The sequence below is a fragment of the Aythya ferina genome, assembly GCF_964211825.1.
Source record: "Aythya ferina genome assembly, chromosome: 24".
Classification (NCBI taxonomy): Eukaryota; Metazoa; Chordata; class Aves; order Anseriformes; family Anatidae; genus Aythya; species Aythya ferina.
This window is the reverse complement of record NC_140322.1, coordinates 342,501-361,217: the sequence shown is the minus strand read 5'-3', so window position 1 is coordinate 361,217 and position 18,717 is coordinate 342,501. Positions and strand designations below refer to the sequence as shown.

The 18,717-nt window shown below is 47.4% G+C and overlaps 2 protein-coding genes across 25 annotated transcripts in view; both read left to right on the top strand.

The window, feature by feature from the left end:
* The first annotated feature begins 211 nt into the window (after positions 1 to 211).
* Positions 212 to 12,948, top strand: NCMAP (non-compact myelin associated protein). Of its 11 annotated transcripts, XM_084496993.1 has the most exons (7): positions 883 to 1,212; positions 1,935 to 2,120; positions 5,872 to 5,941; positions 6,108 to 6,305; positions 11,086 to 11,180; positions 11,590 to 11,674; positions 12,171 to 12,948. In XM_084496993.1, the coding sequence occupies exons 4-7, from the start codon at positions 6,193 to 6,195 to the stop codon at positions 12,316 to 12,318; spliced, it is 441 nt and encodes a 146-aa protein (XP_084353119.1). In that variant the 5' UTR covers positions 883 to 1,212; positions 1,935 to 2,120; positions 5,872 to 5,941; positions 6,108 to 6,192; the 3' UTR covers positions 12,319 to 12,948. The 11 variants fall into 11 exon arrangements, with proteins under 11 accessions (XP_084353124.1, XP_084353120.1, XP_084353126.1 ...); XM_084496996.1 differs by lacking the exon at positions 6,108 to 6,305; XM_084496997.1 differs by lacking the exons at positions 883 to 1,212; positions 6,108 to 6,305 and adding an exon at positions 1,351 to 1,471.
* Positions 12,949 to 15,467: 2,519 nt separating this feature from the next.
* SRRM1 (serine and arginine repetitive matrix 1) overlaps positions 15,468 to 18,717 on the top strand; it is a 17,860-nt gene continuing 14,610 nt past the window's right edge. For 9 of the 14 annotated variants that reach the window (XM_084496946.1, XM_084496950.1, XM_084496949.1 and 6 more), the window contains exons 1-2: positions 15,468 to 15,607; positions 17,750 to 17,839. In XM_084496946.1, coding sequence (XP_084353072.1) covers positions 15,587 to 15,607; positions 17,750 to 17,839 — 111 coding nt within the window. In that variant the 5' untranslated portion in view covers positions 15,468 to 15,586. Of the gene's footprint in view, positions 15,608 to 17,749; positions 17,840 to 18,717 lie in introns of those variants that run through there. The other 5 variants (XM_084496942.1, XM_084496940.1, XM_084496939.1 and 2 more) reach the window with 2 other exon arrangements.

The following is an 18,717-nucleotide window of genomic DNA, read 5'->3' as shown; positions in this document are numbered from 1 at the left end:
TCAGTAGTATGTTCTCTGGCTGTGAAAATACAGAAGTGTGAGACTAGATCTTTTTGCCCCCTAGGTCCTTGTTGTTTTATCCTTCCTTCCTTCTGGCAGACCCAGCTGTAACAAGCCAGTACTCTCTCTTAGCCCTGCCTCTGTTCGCCAGTGATTCATTGAAGAGCTTGTTTGCATTAGCAATGCCTTATCAGTGAAATGCTTAGAAATGTACCCATGCTTGGATGAGAGCTGGGCTCTGTGGCTGCAGACACTTGTGCACAGTCTGCACAAGTTTTGTCCTCCAGGCTGCAGGAAGCAAAACACACATGGGTTTCTAGGGTGAGAATTGCTGGGGAGAGCAATGTGCTGCTCCCCATCGGGTTCAGCGGGGGGCTGCCAGTCCTTGCCTGACTCCTGCATCAAGATGTGGAGGGGGGTCTGCAGCAATCCTTACTTCTCTTAGCAGGCACAAAGCATGCATTTGAAACTCATCTTGACAGGAGCACCACCTCTTGGACCGTCCCCAAAGGGAAGCTCTGAACATCGTAGGACTTGGCTCTGTACTAACGGTGCCGGTTGTCTCGTATCGGTTCCGTGCCCACCCAGAAGTGCAGGTCAAAGAAGCCAGCCCAGACCCTCAGCCTGGACTGTGTTGGCAAAGCAGAGCCCGGTTCGAGTGGAGGCGTTTCACAGATCGAAATCACCACCAAAAAATATTAATTTACGGATTCATTTCCAGGGAAGCGGGGAGGCGGCGCCGGGGGCCGGGCCCGGCCGGGGGAGCCACCTGCGGCGGCACCGCCCGACCCCGGCTCGGAGCCGGGCAGCGCCTCCGGGGGGCTGAGCCCGGGCGGTGGGCGAGGGAGGGGAGCTGGGAAGGGAGGGGAGAGCCGGGCCGCGGGGATGGCCCCGGGAGGACCCCGCGGCTGCCGCGGCCCCCGGGAGTAGCCTCGCTGCGGCTGCGGCTCTGCCCCGCTGCCGGGCGCTGTCCCGGCGGAGCCCCCCCGGGAGGCGGCTCCGTGCGTGCGAGCGGGCGAAGCAGCCGTCCCTGCGGCGAGGCGCTTGGCTGGGAGCTAAAGCAGAAGGAAACGCAGCGCAGCCGCCGCCGACCTGCTCGGCTTTAGCACGGCCCGGCCCGGCCGCGAGAAGCCGCTGGGGGCCGGTGACCGGCGGCGGCTCCGAGATGCCCGAGCTCCTGCCCTGACAGCCCCCTGCAGCGCCGTCAGCGAGGTGGGTTTGGGGATTTTGTCGTTTCTTTTCCGAAATCTGCCGAGCCACGCGTTGGGAAGGGCTGGCAGGCTGCTACCTGGCCTGACGCGGGCAGCCGGGGGGCTGCGGAGCGCCCCCAGCCCCCAGCGGCCCCGCAGCGCTCCCGTCCCGCGGGAGCCGCCGCAGGCGCTGGCAGGGGAGGACCGCGACCGCTGGGTTTCCGTGGTAATTAACGCACGTAATGCCCTAGGAAGTCCTTGCTGAAGAAGCTCAGTATTTTGTAAGCAAACTCAGCTAACGTGATAGTTGCGCTTGGTGGAGTGTTTGGGCTGAGGGATTTGGTTTGGTGGTGAGAAAGCAGAAGATCAGGTCAGCGACTCGGCGGCTCGCTGAGGGTTGCTGCGGACAGGTAACAGCGCTGGGCGCCAGGCTGAGACACTGAGTGCTTGCCCAGAGCTTTGGGAGTTTCTGATCCGGGACGGGGTGTAGGTGTGGAGTGCGGCACTAGCTGCGGGTTTATCTGCACGGTGCCCTGGGAAGAGGGGAATGTGCATCGCCACTTCAGCGAGCTTGCATATGCAGTCCTTGAAGAAATCTTGTGACCACTTTCATTCTGCTGTCTGCAAAGTGAACAGACTTCCCAGTTTACTAGTAGTCTTAAATGCATTTTAATATAGAAAAATACTCAAGATGTGAGACTTGCAGAGGTTCTTGCAAGAGTATTGATTGGCATTTTTTGGTAGATGAGCAGTCTGAATTGCAGAAGACACAGCCCGGCAGCTGGGAAGCCGCATACGTTAGCTGCAGGCAGAGAGCAGCAGTCCTAAAACTCAAATCCACAAGTGGCAGTAGACTTGGCTCCCCTGTTCGCAGTAAGTCATGAAGGTTTCCTGTCCAGCCTTGCTCCTATCTGCCTGCTGAGGCTGAAGGTGAGACATTTATTAGTTGCAATAAATTCTTTTTACTTATGGCAATAGTGAATAAGTGAATAATAGTGAAAAATAAACAGTGAATCAGTTGGGAACAGGAAGCTTATTGCACAAAGGAGCTGGGAAGCCTGTGAGTGGTATGCTGAGAGCCTACAGCCACCGATTCTCAAATCAATGCCTGCTGTGCTCACAGGGTAAATCCAGAAACACTGAACCTGCGGGGTGCTGGCACCTGCCCAAAACAGTTCTTGTTCCCCGGGGGTGGTAACTCTGTGCTGGGTTCTCATGTCTTTGTGCAAGGCTGGGATCAAAAGTGCTGACACACGGCTGGGTTGGGAGGGGGCTTGGTCGGGGCTGGCAAGTTAACCATGAGCTGGTGTATCATTAGGCATGGGAGAGAAGAAAAAAGTGTGGTGTCAATGACTGTGCTGCCTTTATTGAGAATCACAGAAATCAGGAAATGCAACCAAAATCTATAGACCTCTTGCAGGGAGAGATGATGTGAAGCATGAATGGAGATCACAGAGGAGAAAAGCAGGAAGAAAAAAAAAAAAAAAGGCTGCTGGGATGTCTGAGTCATCCAGTTTCCCACTGACATACATAACTTAATGTTTTCACAACCACCTCCATGGAGCAACAAACTTATAGCATAATGTAATTCCAGGGCCCCTGCAGTCACAGTGCTTCCTCATGGTCAGCTGCGAAGGGCTAGCTACGAGTCAGGCATCCCCCTACCAGGCTTTGGGGTTAATGCAGCTGCTTCACGTGCCAGGCTGGAGGAGTGGGCAGAGCAAGGGGGCTCCACCTTTATCACATCCTCCTAGATGGAGACCCTTGGACCAAACACCTAAATCGCCGTACCTAACACCAGCATTTAACCACCCAGCTGTGTGCTTGCAAAGACACTGATTTTTTGGTGGGATTTTGCAGTGCTCGGGCTGAGGTGGGTGAAATGAGCACATAGACCATTGCAGCAGCACTGGGAGGATGTGTCCTGCCCATCCTCTGCTGTGCTGCTCCAGAGTGCCGTGGCCTTGTGTGCTGCACAGCTGCTTGGTGCTTCTGCTTGGAGCAGAGTAGAAACCCAAATAATTACTTGGAAAGACAGAATTTCCTACGTGCATATTAGTCTGTAATGGAAGCCTCAAAACTCTTGACCTAGCAAATGTATTTGTAAAGTAAAGAAAAAAGAACACCTTTCTGCCAGCAAACAGGAGCTGTGTTGATTCATGTGCTACGGGTTGTGCTGATAAATGCAGGGCTGACATGAAAGGCAGCTGAGGGTGCAATCTTAATCCAGCCGGCTCTGCAATCACTGCGTGAGCAGCTGGTGTTTGCTCTGTGCCATGTGAATCTCAGTGTAAGGTAGATCCAGCAGTAGCTGTGTTCATGTCTCTGATTCTGTTGGACATAGCGAAGAGTGCCTGAGGAGCACATCTGGGTTTGCATTCCTTCTTGGATTGTTCCTGGTGTACATGCCATTGGGTAAGTGACTTGCCTGCAGGCATCAAAGAACTTGGAGAACAGAAGGGACTGGCCAGGGAGGTGTGCGGTGGTATCGGAACTGGGAGAAGTGGTTTTCTAGCCTGGGAACCCGGTCGTGGATTGGGCAAATCATTCAGGAATGGTACTGAACTCCAGCCATGGTTCAGTTTGGTTGGGAAAGAAGGTGGAGGATATGCTATATATTTCAAAGCCACTCTGACCACGTGTGTGAACACATCCTGTCCAGGCTTATTTCATGGTGGTGCTTTAACTCTCTGTTAGAGGAAGGTATTTCAGCATGTTGATGAAAAGCCTGTCTGTACTGCTGTTAATATTTGCGGAGTTGTGGCATATCAAAGGCCCAGGACCACAACAGGACAGAGGTTTATCCAGCTCAGAACTAGGAGGGAAATGCTCCTTTCTTTTCTGTTGCTGTCATCTTTTTCTTTCCCAAGCAATCTTTTGTGTTGTCATTTCTGAGGAGCTCTGGAGCTGTATAGGGAGCATGCAGAAAGTGCACCTCCCACTGCAGGACATAAGCACAGGTTTCAGACCAATTCAGTCAAGCAGGTTAGATTGTGGGAATCAGGAGGGTTGATCACTGGAAGTGGTGGAAATGTTTCATTTACTAAGTGATTGTAGTCACATACTTCATTTAAAGTTACATTTACCAAAAACTGTGAAAACCTTGGCCCTAAATTAAACCAATTTCTTCTGTGCTTTGATTCCTTTATCATACCACAGTCCCTTAGGCGTTTTGTGTGTGTGTTGTTTGTTTGCTTTGTTCTGTTCTGTTTTTCTCCTTTCTAATTGGGAACTACGTGGGACATTTCCTTTAATCTGGCAAGAGACAGCGATGTGAACTTTGAGAGAGGTGTCTGTCTCTGATGCTTAAATGAAAGAGTTAATGCTGCAATTCCCGTGCTAACAGTATCAGTCCTGATCTCCTCTGTTGGGCTTTGGAGCATTTATGCAATTTTTTACTGCAGTAAGGCAGATGCCTGGACAGAAAAAATGAGCAAGGCTTTCTACAACAGAGTAATTTCCTGAACTACTCCAGCCTTTCATTAAATGGCACATCCAGCAAGGTCTAAAGCCTGTTAATCATTGCTGCAAAAGCATTACTGTATCTGGAATGTATTTTTGAACTCTGGCGTGGAAACCCAGCTCTATACATGCATTGTTGGACCGCAGCTGAAACTCAGGTAGTTTGAGCTTTGTGTTGGAGCAGGCATTTTCCTTCTGTGTAATTTGACTGCAATTAGCAGGGTCAGAAGATTCACCTGGATGTCGCTGTTACGCTCTTGAGAAACGTGGCTCCCTGTTCCTTGCCAGAGAAGCTTTGCCGTGGAGCTGGATTTGGAACTGCACAATCGTTGCATGCAAAAATCAGCTTAATTCTGGTCTCCAGGACTATGAATTTCTGAAGAGAGTTTTCCAATGATATTGCTGAAGAGCTGAAATTAGTCCAGTAATAACAGGGCCATTTCTAGAGCAACACTTACAAAGCAGGGTTGACTTTCTGCTGCAAAACTGGAGGCAGACCGTGCTCAAGGAAGCGCAAGATGTTTTTCTGTGGTTTATTTGTCCAGATCCATTACCTTTCCCACCAACATGCAGTTTGCTGGGGCTTCCTTGAACACCACTGTCCTAGCAGCAGAGACAAGCTCCCGGGCAGTGTGATCTGAGGGATGTGCGACGTGTTGCTGTCGATGACTGCCAGCCTGGTAACAGAGGGTTCATCTCAGATTAATTTTCTTCTTACCCAATCTTACTTTCCATCTGAGTGCACATGTTGATGGTTTCTAAAATTTCTGTCACCTTGAGACTCATTCACCCTCTCCCATGAGTCATTCCTACCTTGGTATTCACAGTGGTGCCTGAAGGCATTTTTCTTCTTTCTGTATCAGTTTTTCAGGGTAATATTTAACTGATAAATACATATCCTTTCTTCCTGCCCCCCAACCTGTACTCCACAGCCGATGCACGGTGTGTGGGATGTTATCAGTGTGCAGTGGGTAGAGCCATGTTACTGTCAGCAAAGGGTCTGAGCTGTTACATTTGGGGAGCTCAGGTGTGCTTTGGGCTCCCGTGAGGCTTTGCACTTGCTGAAACACCTGCATTCACACACATGGCAAGGAGAGGTGTGTGTGGCCCGGCATTTTAAGGCAGAAGATTAGAATTGGGAAACACGCAGTTTGCAGTCAGGTTTAGGTACTGCTGCTGGACAAGTCAATGACAAAGTCTATTTGGTTCAAATTTCCAGGTATGCCTTTCAAAACAAGTGCGCTCCTTCCTGGGGACCTGCCTTCAGCTCCTCACTTCTTGTCTGCCAGGTGAGCTGAGGCTGTTAGTGCTTCTTGAGATCAAAGCCACACAAGTAGACTTTTTTTTTTTTTTTTTTTTTCCCTTTGAGCTGTTACTGCACAGTAGACTTGCCTGTAGTTCGAGTAACTTTGTCTTGACAAAGAAATTAAATGCTTTTAATACATGTTTTAACAGCTAAATCTGGAGAGCTCGTGCCAGAGCCCAAGACAAATGCTTATATAAAGGTGCGGGTCTGACATCGGGACATGTGCTGATACAGATGCTCAGTACAGAGCCGCGTTGTTTGCCTGAGGCCACGTTTATGCCTCAGCTCCTGGTAGCCAGCTTGAACTTGTTTTTTTTCCCCCTTCCTCCCTCTCAGAGCCTTGCAAGGTAAGTTCAGGCACATTCAGGTCTCACTGAAGCACATTGTGTTTTTATTGCTTTTTGAAATTACAGTTTGCCTCAAAACCCAGGCAATGTTCCCAGTTCTCATGGCCTACGCTGCTGTAACATGAGCTTGGTAGCACATGACTGACCTGGCAGTAACATCTGTTTGGATTGCAGATGGATGGTTTGTCAGCTTATGGGGAGCTGAAGTTGAGTTTGTGGCTCTTATATTTAAGCCTATTTCCTTTCTGCGCTGTGCCATGAATGTTCAATTGATCCCCATGCCCCGCCGTCAGAGCATAATTGGGGACAATAAAACGCTCCAGCTCCAGCCACTAAGCGCTCACCGTGATTAAACAAGGCAAACCTTGTTGTAAGAACTGACGCTGCCAGGCCAGGCTGCCTGCAGAGGCAGGAGCAGAACTGAAAAAAGCATCTACTTCCACCAGCAACTGCTCACAATCCAGGTCCTTGCTCTTGAACCTAGTTACTTTTAGGAAGAGCAGAAAACTCTGAACTTCATTAGAAGGATTAACTTCTCTCTTGGATGAGAGTGAGCTCGCTGCTTCCCACAGATATTAGGTTGACGGCTTTGGAAGGAGTGTGAGCTGAGCTGAGCCTCAGACAGATGTGCCTTAGCACAAAGCTCCAAGCTCTGTAGCAGTGGGATGGGGGACGTGGATGGTAGCTGACTCCTTACCTGCTTCTTTTGCAGGATAAAGTACAATTACGGTTCTGTGATTTGCTCTTTTTGCAAGAGAGAATGAATCTTAGACTCAATCAGCTCTTGGGACGTAAACCATTTATGTAGTAGAACTCCTTTTACCGTTATTTATTAGGATTTGACTGCCTCTTGGGATTTTTAGATGACATCTTGGCATTTCTTTATTGTAATTAATGCTTTATACCTCTGTTTGGCCTCTCCTCACCCAACTCTAGCATCCTGGTATTATTCAGATAAATAGGGACTTTGGGCACTTCAGGCTGTTCTCACACAGCACTGCTTCAGACCCACTCATCTGAACCTGCAAGAGGACTGGAGTGAACAGCTCAGCTTCCAGGCTGGCAGAGAACCTGCCCTTTCCCAGCAGCTGTCAGGGCCAGCATGTTAAGAAAACCAGAAAATAAGCAACCCCATGCTGGGCTTTGTTGTCTCATTCTTTACTGTTTTATGTGCTTTTAAAAGTAAGTACCTGACCCTGCCCTGCTAACACTTCTGAGAAGAGAATCAGGTCCCAGAGCAGCAGCGGTGGCAGACAACAGTCTTCCTTAGACCTGGGTGAGTAAGGAGGGAAAAATCATCTGTTTTTCAGCTGGTGTTTGGGCACAGTGTAAGATGTTATCTGTGCAGCAGTGCCAGTGAAAGGGTAAAATACTTCTGTAATTAAGATCCTGGGCTGAAACTACATCTTGATTCAAAACTACTACTGGAGAAATAATAGATGATTTTGTATTTCATTTAAAGCCTGCCACAACCTGATGCAAAGACCACCTTTTTCTGAGTGGCAAATTGCTGAATTTGTGTGTCTTCCTAACCAGCACCTGCCTTCCCTGGCAGGAAGTTAGCTCTTCAGGTCCAGTTCTTATGGAAAAATTCAAACAAGCCCCTCTGTTCCCTGTCACCCTCTCCTCTAACTGCCAGGTGGCAGGAACCGCTCGGCAGCTGAGCTCTGATCCTGCCCTCGCTGTGAATGAGCGTGGCCATTGAGCCTGAAATTCAACGGGACAGGGGGAGGCAGGAAGGCCTCATAAATGGGGGCATTGCTACCACTTGCCAAAACAACCTATACGCTGTATCTGTAAAGGTGTTTTAAGTGGAAAAATGCCAAAGCTTAACTCTGTGGAAATATTTCCAATTCCCTCATACGTGGATGCAAAAATAACCAGCAGTGTGTGCCCCCACCCGCCTGTAGAGCTGTGTGTGAATTGCTGGTTCTCCAAAACTAGGGCAGGTGTGTGTGCACAGGAGAAGTACAGACTGTGTCATAAAGAAAGAATGTCCTGCGATTGCCGTAGCAAAGTCCATTTCTTCTCCCCTGTTGTTTAGCTCCTATGAAGCATTCTTCATTTTCCAAATGTTTTTCTATACAGAGTAGGATTCAGTCTGTAATACCCTGAAACTGGTATTTTCCCATGGATCTCGCTGGACTTTGCTGGATCCTTGACCCTTGTAAGGCAGGCTTGGGCAGGCGTAAATAGTCCTGCTGATTAATGGGTGAGGAATGGCGCTGGAGGTAAAGCAGAACTGAAGACTGACACCTCCCATCCTGACCAAGACACAGACCTCAGACCTTTCCAGTTGCTATAGAATACACAATGTGGGGGAAAAAAACGATTTTTTGCATTTTTCATTTTGCATCTTAAGACTGTTACAACCTGTGAGACAAATTCCTCCTTTTTGTAAGCGGGCAGTTTCACTGACAACGATAACTCTATGGCTGTAGGTGACTCATACACAAATAGCTCGCCATTACCAAGGTGGCTTGAACCAGATGGAAGTTATGAAGTGTGACTGCTGGAGGGCTTAGTACCTAAATGTTCAGCCACCTTTATTTGGGATTTTTATTTTGGTAGTCAGAGAAGATAAAAATGCTGCTTTGAATCTGGAGCTTGTGTTCTCCTAGTCAGGAGCAGCAAAGTGGCAGTTGGACATGGCTTTTTCTGTACTGTGCCCATAGCCAAAATATTTGCTTAGTTTTCCCCAGCTTACAACGCAACGGTGAGTCTTGTCAACCTGTGCTTGTGTGCGGTACAACCTTGGTACAACCAGTGCGATTTCACATGGATCGGCCAGGGAACAGCTGCGGAGAGCGCTGGTACCAGCACTCGGTGACTTCTCACAGGTTCCACCAAGGCACGTGTAAATCATTTCACTGTGCTATCCAATAAGGCTGAGCAAACTCTTAACACAAAATATTTCTTTTAGCATGGAAAGATCTGCGACGACAGTAGATGATCGTGTTGCTGTATTAACTTGGCACTGGCTAAACAAAGGAATCATTCAGTCAGAGGAGAATGACCCAGTTACAGATTCCGAGACAGTTATTTTTGCTTTTTAATTTAAAAGAAAAAAAACTCAAACCCCTTTTGACCGTAGGAGGATCGAAGTATCTGACCAAATCAACCTTGCAGTTCTAATCTTTCATACCCAAGCAAACATCAGCTTTTTCCTTCCTGCTGGTTACTGATCTCTCATTCCTCATATATTAAATGGAGCCTCACAAGTATGCACGGTGTGTTGACACAGCTACTGGTCTCCTCCCCGCCTCGAAACAAAACCCTGCCTGTGAAGAGCAATCACAGTCATATCTTCTTTGCCTCTCAAAATTGTACTTTGCGACTAAATTAATTTTATTTGATAGATGTTACTTTGAAGTAACCTTTAGGAAAGCCTTAATAAAGGGGAAAGGAAGAAGGCAGAGTAGACGCGTTAGCTGTGAATTGGTATTTTCAGTAGTTAACTAGTTATCTGGCTGTGTCCCAGGAGGCTGATTTGCAGTTCTTTTTACTGCTAATTTCTATCCACTTCATTTTCTGGCTATTCTATGTTGCATGCTCTGTAAAACTTGAAGCTACTTAAGGACATGCCACAGGTCCACAATATCCCACTGGAGTATAACAGAGGGTAGGGCAGAGTCCTGCTTGTGTGTATACTGGGCAGCACCTGAAGCAGGAAACTCAAATGCAGTGTCAGTTTTCGGTTGATAGTTTCAGGGTATTAGCTCTCTGAAGCTAGGAGCTGAAATGGTTTCAGAGGTCTGTTTGAAGTGGTATTCACACCATGAAGGATTCTGAAGGATTCTTTTGGTAGCTAAGGTTACTAGTCACATTTAGAAAACATGCAAAATGCTTATAAGATCAGTAAACATACAGGCTGTTCTTTCTAGATCTACAATTTTACCCTACCGAAATATAGAAACAGGTGTATGTTCAGCTATCCGCTTGCAGGCTTGTCCTCTTCCAGCAAGAGACCTGCAATGACGCTGGTGTGAGTAAGGTTACTTCCCAAAACTCAAAGCAAACTGTCGCACTTGTGTTGCTTTTCTTTTTCTTTTTTTTTTTTTTGTTGTTGTGGCATAGCAGTTGTTTGCCATATAAGTTTGGATCTTCAATTTAGGTAATTAAACTGTTTTTGTTCTCTCCCCTCCTCCTGCTTTTTTTAAGGTATTGATACTTGGTATGAAAATCTCTTACTTTGTTGTGATTCCCACCAATAAGTATCCTTACATCACTTGGCAGCAATGACGTAACAGAAAACCTGTGGGTTTTTTTGCCTTCCTTTATATTGCTGACTATCAGATACGGGACTCTTCACAGATAAGCATCTCTATAAATCAACTTGGCAATGAGGAGTGGGGCAGGGAGGTCGAGTACTTTCTCCTCTTAGCCCTGCTTTGCCTGCTTATTTTCCCAGTGACCTGAATCTCATAACCTGGTGTAATCTAAAATCCTAAAGCACTTAAGATACATAAATTTGTCCAAAAAATGTGTAACATCAGTAATCTGTGGGTAACAATGCATCATTGTGTTGGTATCTTGTTTTATCCTATGAACACTGAACAGTGTATGTTGTAAGGCACATTGCTCACGACTAGATTGTAGCAAAACTTCCACTGACTTCCACAGGGCCAGATTTTCACCACTAAGAAAATATTAAGAACCCCTTAGTAGAAGGTAAATAGAGCTCAGAATCTTTAATAGGCAGTTGCCTAATTAATGAAGAATTGGTAGCACAATTCAGTGACAATAGTTGATGAAATCACTCTTCTTTTTTCTTCTGTAGCCCAAGCAAGATGACGACAGCCGCACCACTGATCAATAATACTCAGTTCTCATTAAATGTGACCACAAAATCTCAAGAACAAAGTCTTTATCAAAGTAAGAAAAGTAGTGGGGTGGTGGCTTTTTTTTTTTTTGTACTGTAATTACCATACCTTGATTAGATCAGTAGTGACGTCCAAACTTGTTTTCATTTTCTCTCATATTTGTTAAGTATACATGAGGAAAAGACATGAGAAAAAGAGAACAATTATTTGTATACTCCAGTTCTCATGCAATACTTGGCTGCTCCAGTTTCTCAGCTAAACACTCCTCCTCCTTCCTTGCCTCCCAAATGCTTGTATCCCAAACTGTTCCACTGAATAAAAAGTAACAAAGAGAAATGCTTTTTTTTTTTTTTTTTTTTTCCCCTGTAGTTTTTTAAATGGACCTTTGAACTTAGCAAACTTCAAACAGTACAGCGATAACTTTTTAAATAAGACCTTCTTCCTTTCTGCTTCCCTGCCAGGTTCTGGAGCAATAGTTGCTGCCATCGTAGTAGGAGTAATTATTATATTTACAGTGGTTCTGCTCATATTGAAAACGTATAACAGGTATGTGGTTGAGTTCTATACTTCAGTAAGGCAAAGCAGGATGAACCAAAACCTGTCAGGTGTGCTCCCATCTCACAGACCGTTTTGTAATGTGTTGCTGAAAATTTCAAGGAGAATACAAACCTTAATGTGCTTGGTTGATGCTACCTGAAACATCTGTGACTGAAAGGCTAGGAAGCAGAACAGGTTGTTGACAGAGGACACCCAATGGATATTCTTTTTAGGGGACTTCTGTTGACATAGAAGTTTGCTGGGAGCATCACAGCTGCCAGAGCAGAGCTCAGTTTCTCAGTTTCAAGGCATTGGGTTAGGCTTGTGTGTGTTATAAAAGCAGTGACTTGCCATTTAGTATCTTTGGAATGAAATCCCAGTTTCCATTAGTTTCCCAGTAGCTATTCAGCTCAACCTGCTTCTGCAGGAGTCTTCCCAATACTTATCATGGGAGACACCACAACAGGTGCCAGCACTGCTGATGCTTTCATTGCTTCCTTTCCAGGCGCATGCGAGTGAAGCGTGAGCTGGAACCCAAGAGCACCAAAACAGCAATGCCACCTGCTTTAGGGCAGAACAGCGACAGCGTTACTCAGCATCCTGTGGTGACCTTCATACCCGTGGACATCCACATGCAGAGCAGACAGTTGTGAACGTGTCCTCCTGTGGGAGAAAAGAGCTGGAGTTCTTATTCACACGGACCTGGGACTTACAGCAAAGCAACACTGCACTGGGAACATCAGTAGCTGTTATCTTGTCTACAGATTGTAATTAGCCCTGCCTTCTCTCTTTGAGAGGAGAACTAAATGATCTGAACACTTTCTGTATGATGAAAATCAACTGGTGAAGGCATACAGACCATGGGAAATGCAATGAGCCTTCTTACAGAGCTCTGGGTACAGAAGGACAAAATGGGCCAAACCCATTTGTTGGAAGAAATGGTGAAGACTCGTATTTTGTGGAGCTCTTGCTTACTCAGAATTTGAGCTTTTTCTATTCTGCAATGACTGATGATAAATGGAAGAAAAACTTGGACATGCGAGCTGCAACTCAGGTTGAACCTGGCTTTGTTAAGATTTATGTGAAACAGATTTGTAGTCTATTTTATACATGATGGATAGTATGGGAAGTAGCAAACTGTAAGTAGCAAAATTGTATTTATCTTTAGTCGTCTTTTGTGTTTCTAATACCAGGTACGTATGGTTTTAGACAGAAAAGTTAATTTTTATTTTCAAGTATTTTTGAAACATTTCTATAAACTTGGTACCTTGTCTGTTTCCAAATGAACTGGTCCAGAGGTTTTCAATTTCATGCCAAGGTTGCTGCTCTACGTTCATTACTGCTGTTGCATTCGAGTATTTAGTCTAAGAGCCTGAGAAGTTCTTTAATTGAAAAAAGTAAACAGGGAAAGGCACTTTAAAGCAAGTGAGGGTTTATGCAACTACTTTACTACAACTTGAAAACATTCTGAAATGTTTGTCCCCTAATGCAGGCCAGGCTTGAAATAGTTTTAATTTTTTCCGCTCTTGTGGAAAGCATCTGAAAGTGATGTTGATCTGCAAGTGTGATGGCTGTGGGTGTACAGTAATGCACCAAAGAAATTCCCAAGGATATTTCACAGCCCACTGAGTCTGATCACACAGTGGCATTGTCAAGGCGTTCTGTGGCTGATTGTCTCATAGTGTGCATATCAAAGCATCCCTGAAGCACTGGCTGACAGGACAGATAGTATTAGGAAGAGGAGTGAAACCCCATTTTATTGGGAAACAGCTCCGCTCTTTGACAGATACACCTTGAATTGTAAGAAATCACTCACTCAAACGGCTAGATAGTGTGAAGTAAATACAGCAGTAATGGTCTGGATATACCGTATGAAGTTTCTCTTACGTTTAGACAATCCCAGAAGCTAGCTCTAAGCTACTGTGACCATTAGAGGGCTCCAGCCTGCTTTCAGACCACAGTAAAACTTAGTAGGGCATTTGAACTCCTTTTTGGGAGCTGCAGAGGGAGGTTACTCATCAAATCGAGTCACAGAGAACCTGCAGCCCACCGCAGCTTTTGTCTTGCAGCAGTTCCCGTGCTGTTCTTCTCAGTGCTGTCGCAAGTCATGACTCCCTTGAACAGTTACTGTTCCTAAATCATGCAGTACCAAAACTAAGCTGACCATTCTGAGAGCAAAGTGATAAGGGACAGGAGTGACACACCGATGTACTTTTCTCCAAGATATGCAAACATCTCTGGAACAGGTTATTTTTACCAACTGGTGGTTTTCTGCTGAAACTAAATTCAATTACTCTGCAATTTCTTTAATGAAACTCGAGCACAGTTTGAATTCCAAACTAAATACTAAGACAGCTGTTTGTGAAGTTTCTAAATCTTGTAAATATTTTACTTGCCCAAATTCTGTAACTTACTCTGGTGGCAGGAATAATTGATATAATAATTCCTAAGAGGTTGCAGAAGCCAATTGAATTTTTGTAGAGGAGCTGGCCTCCTGCTTCTATTTCTGAACATTTAAAGCTGTTTTTTGAGCATGTTCTGCTGTATCCAAATCCAGATCTTTAGAAAAGATTGTTATGGTTTAACCCGGCCAGCAGCTAAACACCACACAGCCGTTCACTTGCCCTCCTCCCTCCCTCTCTGGGATGGGGTAGAGAAACGGGAAAGTGAAGCCTGTGGGTTGAGATAGAGACAGTTTATTAACACATAATGATAGTAACAATGATAGTAGTACTACTGCTAATAGTGCGTACAAACAAGTGATGCACAGTGCAGTTGCTCACCACCCGCTGGCCGATGCCCAGCCTAACCCCGAGCAGCTGCCCCCGGACCTGGGCCAGCCCCCCTGTGTGCTGTTCAGCAGGACCCCAGATGGGTTGGAATACCCCTTCGGGCAGTTGGGGTCAGCTGTCCTGGGCCTGTCCCCTCCCAGCTCCTGCTGCACCCCCAGCCTGCCCGCTGGCAGGACGGAGCGAGAAGCTGAGACGTCCTTGGCTTGGTGTAAGCACTGCTCTGCAACAACTAAACCATCAATGTGGTATCAACGTTATTCTCATCCTAAATCCCACACACAGCACCCTACCAGCGACTAGGAGGAAAATTAACCCTGCCCTAACTGAAACCAGGGCAAAGATAAGCCTCATCTCGCAGTCATCTGTTTAACGTTATCGGGCAGACCCGCTTCTAACGGATTGTTGCCTTTGCATTGACAGAATTAATTAGTTGATTAATCGTAACAGCGAGCTGCACCCTGCTGCACTGAGGCAGCACGCGCAGTGCTGCCGTACACCGCTCTGTGCGGGTGGCCGCTGCTGCGGGCGGAGCAGCCGCCCCCCCGGGGGGCTCTGTCTTTAAACGGCTCCTTTGGGTGCCGCTTTGAGCACCCAACGCGCTGGGAGCCCCGCTGGGAGCCGCCCCGCCACAGCCGCGACGCCCCCAGGGGACCGGGGCGCGGCCCTGTCCCGCCGGGGGCCTCCCGCCGCTGGGGGGCGCTGGGGAGCTCCAGGGGGGCTCCGGGCCTCGCGCGCCCCCTCCCGGCCCCGTCGCTGCCTCGGGGCGGGGCCGGGCCCTGGGAGCCGCCCCCGCCCCGCCCCTCGCCAACATCTCGCGAGAAGAGGGTTCGCAGCCCCGCAGCCCCCCCCCCCGCACAGCCGCCCCCGGAACGTCGCGCTTCCCGATTGGCCGATTCCGGCGCGCTCCCCTACCCTCTCCGCCCGCATCCGCCAATCGGCGGGCGTCGCAGAGCCTTCACGGAGCGCGCGGCTCCGCCCCCTCGCCCCCTCCCGCTCGTGCCGCGCGCAGGCGCCCCGCGCTCTCCTCCCCCCCCCCGCCTCAGCGCCAGCAGCGTGCGAGGGGCTCGCGGCGCGCGGTGCACGCCGGGACGGCCTCGCGCTGCGGCCAGGAGGAGGCGGAGGAGGCAAGATGGACGCGGGCTTCTTCCGCGTAAGTGCCGGCGGCGGGCGGCCGGCGGCGGAGAGGGCGCCGGGGCCGGCCCGGAGGGCAGCGGGCGGCCGGGCCGGGCCTCCGCGGGCCTCGCCGCCGCCGGGGAAGGAAGGCGCTGGCGCGGCGCTCCCCGAGCAGCGCCGCCGTGCCCCCCGCCCCCGCCCTGCGCAGGCTCCTGCGAGCGGCGGCCGCGCAGAAAATGGCGGCGGGACCCAGGCGGCGCGGGGCGGCCGGGGCCGGGGGGGGGGGCCCAGGGCTCCCGAGGGCTCCCGAGGCCGCCGCCGCTCCCCGCGCGGGGCCCGGAGGAGGAGGCGGGGATGGGGGGGTCCCGGCGCGGCGGGGCCTGCGGCCGCCTCGCGGGCTGAGCCCCGGGGCCTTGAAACGCGGGGGGGATTTGGGGGGGGTTGCAGTGAGACGTGCTGGTTCAGAGGAAATAAACAAAAGTGCCCTTTTTTAGCCCTTTTTTGAAGCGTGGGGACTTAAAGCTCCGTGCTGTGAAGATTATTCGGTGTTTTAAGAAATAAACTGGTGTATTTCTTCTAACCTTTTCTTCACTAATTAAAATTGATTTATTTTTTAAAGGGCTTCCGTGGCTGTTGTGAGAGAACTTAATTTTACACAGAATCTAACTGATGGAAAGTCGCTGACCCGTTCAGCCCTATTATTTTGTATTCCTGCACCAGGGATGCTTTTAAAGCATGGGAGCACACGTTTCCCTTCATTTAATCACTTTTATGCTAATGTGCTAGCCTGGTAAAAATGTCATAAGCATGCTAGGAGATGAGTTGAAGAGAAAAATAATTACAAGTTAAACCTGTGTTTGTCCCATCTGGTGCCATTCTTTAAAAGTTTACAGACCGAATAATTGTCACTTGTAGTGCAATGACTGGGACTGAAAACACTGAACTAGAAGTTGAGTATTGTTGTAGACTGGGCTGTGAAAGGTGCCTAATTTAAAAAAACAAAAAATAAAAATCAAAACATGGTAGTGAAACAGGACTGTAAATAATATTTTAAACAATTGGAAAAGTTAAAAGCCAAGACATTCTTGAATGATCTGGTGAGTATTGCATCTGTTGCTAAGGTGTAGGTTGCAAGGCTGCAAATACTATAAACAGTTTTAAACATACTTAATCCTGGCAGGTGTCTGTGCCACAAGTCTTTACAATTCCTGTGTCCCAAGGTTGCAAATGGGAATGTTAATGCTTTCAGTTCCCATTCTGTACTTGACAAATTTGGAGTGTATTATGTTGCTAATTCAGGGTGTTTTTCTGATCAAATTAAGTGGTTACCCTAGAATTTTGAGCTTTTTTTTTTTTTTTTTTTTTTTTTTTTTTTTATCTTTTGGTTCCTTAGCAGCTTGTATTATTACTTGCATGCAACGCATTCTTTCCGTGCGCAGGAAATTGAATGTATTAATTTCCTGTGTTCTTCATCAGTCACGTTGATTTCCGGAATAAACTTTACTTCACATGTGAATTCTGGGCTTTTGAATTGTTAACGGGTTATTAGTATTTGGATGCAGTTCTGCACATACTTCTGTTCGTGTGCAGTTGTTTACTTCTGTGCAAGTAAATTTTCCAGACACGGGCTTTCAAGTCTTCCAGTTCCAAATGATTTCATCCATAGTTTCTGTTCACAAAAGTGGAACAAGTTGGTGAACTTTAACAGAGCATGATCAATAAAATAGTATTCTTTGTACTCTTGCTGACTCTGTGTTAGCTAATTCACTTCAGAGATTTACCCAGGGGCTTCACAGATGTCACTGTAGCCAAATATAATGTTTTTGTTACTGGAAAGGGGAAGAACAACTTACTCCTTCTGAGGAGTTTGTGAGTTCCAATATAGGTCCTTCTCATTGCAGTTCAGCACTACTGTACTTTTAAAATTTGCAAGTAGTGTGCCGGGGAGATTACCTGGTTAAGGTATCACTGTGGAGTTAGGAGTTTGCCTACCCCTAAACCTTCAGCGGTAGGTGATGACTGCGGTGCTGAAATAGGCACTGGAAAAGGCTCATTTGTGTGCACAATGGTGTCACTGGTGTTGCTGTGCAAATACGTGGGAAAGAATGTATAGGAAACCAGTACTGAAAGCTGGATGGATGTCATGCAGACTAAACTTCTTTTTTTTCCTGTGCTTTAGGGAACAAGTGCAGAACAGGACAATCGCTTCAGCAACAAACAGAAGAAACTGTTGAAGCAATTGAAATTTGCAGAATGCTTAGAAAAGAAGGTAAGTTGATTAGGATGAGGTGGAGAAGTAAGACAAATGAATCAAATACAATTCTAAATGGAGTAATCAGGTGTCTGGGGGTGTGTGCTGGAATTTCATATCCTCCAGTACAGTTTTAGAGGAAATGTGGAATGTCTGCTTGAGCATCAAAAATGCAGTTCTTAAATACCTGATTGAGTTAACGTGCTAAATGTTGGTGGGTTTTTATGTGAAATATGGCTTCAAAATAAATCAGAAGATGCCAAGTAATTTAGAATTCTAAGCATTCTTAAATGTTTCTCTTTTTTTTTTTTTTTTTTAATTTTCTTAGTTCCTAGAGTAGCATGTTGGAAGTGCATGCTGGTTATCCTGTAGGTGAAGGTGAAGCAGTGGTGGTCCTTGTGGCAGTGGAAGGGGGGCCTTGAGGGACCTGCAGAAAACTCAGTGTAGAGTCCTTGTTCAGATGCTGTTATATGCCATATTAACGTCTTTACCTGTCAGGTGTTAGGGAGAATCCATTCCTAGGGTGGGTGTTTACGTGATGCAAGCAGGGCAGTTGTTGTCAGTAGCTACCTATTTAGTTAGCATTTTATCTCAAAGCATGAAGCTGGTGTTTTACCGGTCTTTATTGCCCCTTACATGCAAAGGAAGCAAACAGTGAAGCTGTTGATGCAGCTGTAGTGTACAGCAGAGCTCTCGTTTACAGAAACACAGAATGGTGGAGGTTGGAAGGGACCTCTGGAGGTCATCTGGCCCTCCACCCAGAGCAGGTTGCCCAGGACTGTGTCCAGTTGGCTTCTGAAGATCTCTGAGGAGGGAGACTCCACAGCCTCTCTGGGCAGCTTATTTCACTGCTTTGTCACCTGCACAGTAACAGAGTGCTTCCAGATGTTTAGACA

Coding starts and splice junctions, on each gene's coding strand:
- NCMAP (XM_084496993.1), top strand. CDS start 6,193: ATGCTCAGTACAGAGCCGCGTTGTTTGCCTGAGGCCACGTTTATGCCT. Junction 11,181..11,589: donor AGAACAAAGTCTTTATCAAA/GTAAGAAAAGTA, acceptor CTTCCCTGCCAG/GTTCTGGAGCAATAGTTGCT. Junction 11,675..12,170: donor ATATTGAAAACGTATAACAG/GTATGTGGTTGA, acceptor CTTCCTTTCCAG/GCGCATGCGAGTGAAGCGTG.